This window comes from Bufo bufo, chromosome 7 (genome assembly GCF_905171765.1).
Source record: "Bufo bufo chromosome 7, aBufBuf1.1, whole genome shotgun sequence".
Lineage (NCBI taxonomy): Eukaryota > Metazoa > Chordata > Amphibia > Anura > Bufonidae > Bufo > Bufo bufo.
The window spans coordinates 14,807,089-14,815,478 of NC_053395.1; the positions used below are offsets into that span (position 1 = coordinate 14,807,089).

Sequence of the window (8,390 nt, forward strand, 5' to 3'; positions counted from 1 at the left end):
TATCTAATCAATTGCTGGATGCAGATGGGTCTGAAGGTAAGTCAAGTTGATGAAACAAAATTTAAATAATTGATCATTTTTGTCTTCTTGTGTCTGATTTTTCTTTTGCCAGAAAGCCACGAAGCCGGCCCTCATGCACCTTCATAAAACGACAGCTCATAAATCCCGCCAGATGCTGTTTCGGATGTCTCACGGCTGGAGCTGCATGCGTCGTCAGGGGTCCAGCGGGATGTTTTCTGACTGTGACCTTCCTCATTGCCGGTCAATGCAGACTTTGCTCAAACACACCGAGTCCTGCGCGGACATAGCTCGTTGCAAGTGTAAGCAGCACACAATTAATGTAAAAATCACTGAAAAATATAAACTGTTGGGTTATGTCAGGGAAGCGTTTGTTTTCTTTACAAGAAGCGAGTGCAATGCGTGACGTGGACGCATGGCACCCGCACTGAATCAGGACCCGTTCATTTCAATCATTCTGTGCACATGAGCGATGTTTTTCATGCATCACTTCTGCGTTGCGTGAAAATAGTGGCATGCTCTATATAGAAGTGAATGGGGCGGAGTGAAAATAGCAAGCAAGTGCGGATGCGGTGCGGTTTTCACGCATGGTTGCTAAGATGACAGTCGATTCACTGTATTATTTCCCCTTATAACATGGTTATAAGGGAAAATAATAGCATTCTTTAACCATCTCCCGACCGCCTAACGCAGGGATGCGTCCTGCGGGCGGTCAGTTTGTTCCTCTTAAACGCATTGGCGCGTCATCTCGCGAGACGCGAGATTTCCTGTGAACGCACGCACACAGGCGCGCGCGTTCACAGGATCGGAAGGTAAACGAACTGATCTACAGCCTGCCAGCGGCGATCATTCGCTGACAGGCTGTAGATGCGATTTTTATTTATTTATTTATTTATTTTTTAACCCCCTGAAGGGTATATCAGGCGCTGTTTTGATAACAGCGTCTGATATACCTGCTACCTGGTCCTCTGGTGGTCCCCTTTTGCTTGGATCGACCACCAGAGGACACAGGCAGCTCTGTAAGTAGCACCAAGCACCACTACACTACACTACACCCCCCCCCCCCCTGTCACTTATTAACCCCTGATCACCCCCCTGTCATTGATCACCCCCCTGTAAGGCTCCATTCAGACGTCTGTATGTGTTTTACGGATCCGCAAAACACGGACACCGGCAATGTGCTTTCCGCATTTTGCGGATCCGCACACTGCCAGAACTATATAGAAAATGCCTTTTCTTGTCCGCAATTGCGGACAAGAATAGGACATGTTCTATAGGCTCTACAAAAACGCTGTGTTCGCCCGATCAGGCCTGATCTTGTGCACACACTTGCGTTCAGTCCGCCCCACTGCAGTGACAGAATTTTTTTTTTTTTCTGATCACTGCAAATACACAGTAAAATCGCTGCGGCACTATAAAGATCACTTTTGTACTATACCATTTTATGCTTCAATAAAATAATGATTGAACCGTAAAGATCACTTTTGAGGGGCATGGCGAGTTCATAGAAGATTTTTTTTATTTTTTTTGGCACAAGTTAGCGGAAATTGATACATTTTTTTTTTTCCTTACAAAGTCTCATATTCCACTAACTTGTGACAAAAAAAATCTCACATGAACTCACCATACCCCTCACGGAATCCAAATGCGTAAAAAATTTTAGACTTCTTCTCACGCTTTAGGGCCCCTAAAATGCCAGGGCAGTATAAATACCCCACAAGTGACCCCATTTTGGAAAGAAGACACCCCAAGGTATTTCGTGAGGGGCATGGCGAGTTCATGTAAAATTTTATTTTTTGTCACAAGTTATGGAATATGAGACTTTGTAAGAAAAAATAAAAATAAAAAATCAATTTCCGCTAACTTGTGACAAAAAATAAAAACTTCTATGAACTCACTATGCCCATCAGCAAATACCTTAGGGTGTCTACTTTCCGAAATGGGGTCATTTGTGGGGTGTTTGTACTGTCTGGGCATTGTAGAACCTCAGGAAACCTGACAGGTGCTCAGAAAGTCAAAGTGCGTAAATTCACATTTTTGCACCATAGTTTGTAAACGCTATAATTTTTACCCAAACCAATAAATATACACTTATTGCATTTTTTTTTTATCAAACACATGTAGAACAATAAATTTAGAGAAAAATTTATATAGAAATGTATTTTTTGGTTTTGAAATATTTTACAACTGAAAGTGAAAAATTTCATTTTTTTGGAAAAATGTTGTTAAATTTCGATTAATAACAAAAAAATGTAAAAATGTCAGCAGCAATGAAATACCACCAAATGAAAGCTCTATTAGTGAGAAGAAAAGGAGGTAAAATTCATTTGGGTGGTAAGTTGCATGACCGAGCAATAAACCGTGAAAGTAGTGTAGGTCAGAAGTGTAAAAAGTGGTCTGGTCATTAAGGGTGTTTAAGCCATGGGGGCTGAGGTGGTTAATACAGAATGCTTAGTAGGTGGTCAATTGAGGGTTAAAAAAAAATAAAAAATTCTCACCTCCTCTTGATCGCGTAGCTGCCGGTCCCTTCTTACTTCTTTAATCATGAGCTGCTGGCTAAAGGACCTGTGGTGACGTCAGATCACATGGTCCATCACCACGGTGATGGATCATGTGATTGGACCATGTGCTCTGACGTCAGCACAGGTACTTTAGCCGGCAGCTCATGATTAAAGAAGTAAGAAGGGACCGGCAGCTACGCGATCAAGAGGAGAAGGTGAGAATTATTTTTTAACCCTCAATTGACCACCTACTAAGAATTCTGTATTCAGAATGCTATTATTTTCCCTTATAACCATGTTTATAAGGGAAAATAATTACATCTACACAACCTTGAACCCAAACCTGAACTTCAGTGAAGAAGTTCGGGTTTGGGTACCACAGTCAGTTATTTTTTTTTATCACGCGCGTGCAAAACGCATTGCACCCGTGCGATAAAAACTGAACAACGGAACGCAATCGCAGTTAAAACTACCTAGGTGCCTACTCGCGCGGCTTTGCCGCAATGCACCCGGGACACGCTCGTGTGAACTCAGCCTTACTTCAACCTCATGAAACCCTAGATCCACCAATGTTTTGTGTCTCCAGCTCCTGTGCAGACCTATGTGTCTCCATGTGCACGGGCTACGTACAAACTTTACGTGGTGTAAATATCTGAAAAGCTACTTGTTATGGTGCACATTTTAAGGATGACCGTCCTGCCGACAGCTATCTATTCCGACCCCCTCCATACACATGGACACTTGGCTGTGCATGCATGTGTCCTGCGAGGGGAGGAAGCTGCCGCCAGTCATCTCTTGCTGTGGCTTATCAGGCAGTTGAAATCCACTGAACCGATCCTTATCTGGCGTCACGGGGCCCCTATACACATCAGATAGTCAGTCAGTCCTGTCAAAGTTGTATGCGTGCCAGTCTTAACCTTGCTGTTTTAGGATATTTTTTTATATATTTCAGATCCCCTGTGTACCTTCTCCAGAATTCTGTTCATGCACTACATGATCTGCCACCGCCATTACTGCAATCTCTGCTGGCCAGTGAGGAGCGTGATAAAGCGGCTCTGTAAGTAAAACCGAGAGCAAATCAGTCCAACGCGCGGTAAACTCTGCTGCCGACCCGCGCCATTGTCACAGATGTGTCCTGGTAGCCATTCCTTCATTCAGTCCATTTAAGGGAATGTGTCCTCAGAAAATGGCCTACTGTTTAAAGCATGTTTTCACGTGAAACATATTTTTTAAGCTTTTTTTATTTATTATTATTATTTTATTTCATTTTTTTTTCCGTCGTCAATCTTTATAAAAATTTATCCGTTTTTGCAAACAGAAAATATTTATCAGCATCTGGTTTTAAGTAGTGAAAATTTGATGGAGGGCCATACAGATCAGGATCCTACCAGACAATGCAGGTGGCATTTTCAATTGGTGCCAGAGATGCCCTTTTCTGAGATTCGGGTAAATTCCAGAAAAAAAAAAACACTTAAAGGGAATCTGTCACCTGCTTTTAGCATTTTAAGCTGTCACCATCGCCATGTTCACTAAAGTACCTTATTTCCAGCAGTCGTCTTTTTACTTTATTTCGTTTTGTCCTTTTGCTATAAAAGTGCTTTTTCTGATATGCTAATGAGGCTCCAAGGTGCCCAGAGGGGCGTTTTTTTCCCTCTCCGGTGCCCAGTGACGCCCCCCTGCAGTGCCCAAGAACGCCTCCTGATCCTCAAATCCTCCCACAGCCCCGGGAAACAGTTCCGCCCCCTCCCCATGTCATCGTCTACCATGTAGAAATGCCCCGTCCTTCCTGTCGGCGGCCAGAAAACTCGCGCATGCGCAACAGCCTCAAAAGTCTCATTGGGCATGCGCCGAGCCCAGTGACGTAACCTGAGCGCTGTTGCCCTGAGGAGCTTGACGATCGCGCAGGCGCTACTGTTCTGGCCGCCGACAGGAAGGAGGACGGGGCATTTCTACAAGGTAGACGATGAGGTGGGGAGGGGGCCGAACCGTTTGCCGGGGCTGTGGGAGGTTATTTCAGGATCAGGAGGCGTTCTTGGGCACTGCAGGGGGGCGTCACTGGGCACCGGAGAGGGGAAAAAACGCCCCTCTGGGCACCTTGGAGCCTCATTAGCATATCATAAAAAGGGCTTTTATAGCAAAAGGACAAAACGAAATAAAGTAAGAAGAAGACTGCTGGAAATAAGGTACTTTACTGAACATGGCGATGGTGACAGCTTAAAATGGTCAAAGCAGGTGACAGATTCCCTTTAAACCAGTCTGTGGAAAATAAAAAAAAACGAAAACATAATGTATAGTTAAAGGGCTCCTGATATTGACAGGCTATCCTCAGGATAGGTCATTAGTATCCGATCCCCACACCCTCGCGTACTAATTACATAATTACAGCTCAAAGCACAGTGGCCGTGCCAGGTTCCTGCAGCTTGGCTCCTATTCCAGACAGCAGGGGACCTATACCCTTAGATAGGAGAACCCCTTTAAACTTCCCTGCAGGGTGTCGCCTGTCTCATGCCAGCTTCCTACTTGCGGTTTACGCTTTTCACATTTTATTACAGAAATTAATAGACCAGTTTACACTTTAGATCGATTTGAAGAAATCCTACAAGAAAACATGATACTGATACATGATAGTGAGACAGAGCAAAGAATATAAATATATATATATAGTACAGATATTTATCTATTGTCCACTATGTGAGGGCAGATGCCCAGCAGCTCCCAGAGCAGCCCGTCCCAGCCAGGACTGCATTGTACTATATTAGGAAGACAGACAGTCATTTAAGAGAGTGCTGGTAATTAGTGATGAGCGGCAGGTCCCATATTCGAATTTGCGATATTTCACTAATATTTGCTAGAATATTAGTTTCATATTCACGAATATTCGTATTCGAGATTATTTTCGCGATTGCGATTAATCTAAGATGTAAAAATCGCGTAATGCGAAGTTGATTAAAATAGAATATATAGCAGTAAATATAGTGCTATATATTCATTTTAAGAATATTCCTCATATTCTAAAACAAGAATATATAGCGAATATTCGAGAAAATGCAAACAGAGCAATTTAGCTAATATAGTGCTATCATATTTTTTTTAATAGTGTACATTTTTTCCAAATCTGAAGTTCAGAAAAGAAAAAAAAATAAGACTATAAAAAATGTTTATAGCACTATATTAGCTAAATTTCTCTATATTTGTATTTTGCGAATATTTGCTATATTGCTGTATATTCTTGTTTTAGAATATGATGAATATTCAAAGAAACTAATATATAGCAATATAGCAAATATTTGTAAAATACACATACAGACTGCAATTTAGCTAATATAGTGCTATAACCTTTTTTTTTAAGTTGTAATTTTTCTTCAAATCTGAAGTTCGTAAGAGAAAAAAAATTACGACTATGAAAACAAGTTTATAGCACTATATTAGCTAAATTGCAGTCTATACGTGTGTTTTACGAATATTCGCTATATTGCTATATATTTTTGTTTTAGAATATGACGAATATTCTAAAAAAAAGAATATATAGCGAATATATTCGTTATTTTGAATATTCGCCTTTTTTTTTTTTTTCAACCTGTACAGTTGTTCGGCATACTCCTCCCCGACAAGCGTCCAAGTCATCTTGGGAACGCCTGTGGGTTAGAATATACCATCGGATCTGAGTTTTCACGATCTCAGGGAAAACTCAGATCCGATAGTATATTCTAACCCACAGGCATTCCCAAGGTGACTTGGACGCTTGTCGGGGAGGAGTATGCCGAAGTGGAACAACTGTACAGATTTAAAAAAAAAAAGACGAATATTCTAAAAAACGAATATATTCGATATTGGGCTATATAGATGGGAAAAATGTCGAATATTCTAAAAAAACTAATATATAGCCCTATATCGAATATATTAGTTTTTTAGAATATTCGTCTTTTTTTCAATCTGTACAGTTGTTCCACTTCGGCATACTCCTCCCCGACAAGCGTCCCCGTCACCATGGGAACGCCTGTGGGTTAGAATATACTATCGGATCTGAGTTTCCCCTGAGATCGTGAAAACTCAGATCCGATGGTATATTCTAACCCACAGGCGTTCCCATGGTGACAGGGACGCTTGTCGGGGAGGAGTATGCCGAAGTGGAACAACTGTACAGATTGAAAAAAAAAAAAAAAGACGAATATTCTAAAAAGCTAATATATTCGATATAGGGCTATATATTAGTTTTTTAGAATATTCGTCATTTTTCCCATCTGAAGTCCTGATTCCTTCCTGCTTAAGTTGCTTGTGGGCCAATGACTCATTGGCCAAGAAGCAGGGAGGAATCATGTGTTCAGATGTAAAAAAAAATATGAATATTTGATATAGCAAATATATAGCCCTGCATTCGAAATATTCGTTGCGATGTTCGCTAAAAAAAAAATTGTTATTCGAGCTCAAGACTACTATTTTTTTGTCCAAGTTTTCTAGTAGAAATGTACGATTTCTTTAAATAAAGTATATTGGGAAAAAAGTTCCCTATCTCTGTCCCTACACATTAGCAAAAACTAAACATGACCGTTGGTGATGGTAAGGAGACACATTAAACTGAAAATTAGAGGCAAATCCTGTTAAATGTGAGGGAAAGGGGATCTTACAATAGTAAACATTTTGACACTTCGGTATTCTACAGTGCAGTGGTCGGGGGTTGTATCGGAGCCAGGCACGTGGTCACTGTCGGTGACCGGTAGCCATTATTATTATTACACCGTCATTCTAGAGAAACCAATGGAAACTGGAGCAGTTGATTATGTAAAGGATAACGACGGGGACGCGTTACTTTGTATTTGTAGAAATGATTTTCCGACAATACATCCCACAACAACTAATGGCGATCTGCTGCGTTCTACATAAAGGTGTCTGATATTTCAGGTGGGGCTAAAGACCCCTTCACTGGCCGTACATCTGACAAGTTCTGGGAGGGAAGACCCTTTTTCACCCCGGCCGCCTTGAATGAGTAAGTGAAAGACGTTACTTTGGAGTCCTATGTAATGGTGTCTCCATATGGTATGTCATCCACGGTCCTTCTTCTTCTTAATTACACAGTACGAGAGAATCATGGCTACTGCAGATCTACAGCTGGCTCCTGACCAAAGACCAGCCACGGATCGGTCCACCTCTGTTCCAGAGAAGAAACCCGCAAAAGAGGTATTGTTAGTGAAAGATGTGACCCGCTCCCCATCGCGACGTGGTCAATATGTGTGGAGAGTTTTACACTTCAGAAATAATATAAACTAGTAGCCTTCATAGCCATGCACAGGATATATATGATGTTACCATCCATGGTGGGTGTCCGCTTTTGTTATAGCTGAAATCGTTGGGGTCAGGGATAAATACAATCCAGGCCGCGCATTTTTTTAAAGGCTGCAGTTTTTTTAGGCACAGTCTGTCACCCCCCCCTTCCCCTCCCCCCCTCGTGACGCAATCACGCGGGGCCTCCGCAAGTGTCGTCTGGGCGGTCCCTAACATCAAAGTGCCCAAAACTCTCTGCGGTAAGCAGTCCATGACCGCTAGAACATCCAACCAGCCATTTCTCAAGAGCAGAGGGGAGGGGTTGTGGAGCGCTGCAGGCACTATAGAGTTAAAGGGGTCCTCTCACTTCAGCACATGGCATTTATCATGTAGAGGAAGGGAATACAAGGCACTTACTAATGTTTTGTGATTCTCCATATTGCTTCATTTGCTGGCTGGATTCATTTTTCCATCACATTATACACGGCTCGTTTCCATGTTACAGACCACCCTGCAATCCATCAGTAGTGGTCGTGCTTGCACAATATAGGAAAAAAAAACACTAGCCTACAGTAGGGATCGACCGATTATCGGAAGTAACGATATTCAGGA

General features: G+C 42.0%; 1 protein-coding gene across 4 annotated transcripts in view; it reads left to right on the plus strand.

Moving 5' to 3' along the window:
* Positions 1-8,390, plus strand: part of LOC121008072 — a 31,823-nt gene that overhangs the window by 18,663 nt on the left and 4,770 nt on the right. For all 4 annotated transcript variants that reach the window (XM_040440361.1, XM_040440364.1, XM_040440362.1 and 1 more), the window contains exons 6-9: positions 113-320; positions 3,472-3,576; positions 7,419-7,503; positions 7,593-7,694. In XM_040440361.1, coding sequence (XP_040296295.1) covers positions 113-320; positions 3,472-3,576; positions 7,419-7,503; positions 7,593-7,694 — 500 coding nt within the window. The remainder of the gene's footprint in view (positions 1-112; positions 321-3,471; positions 3,577-7,418; positions 7,504-7,592; positions 7,695-8,390) is intronic.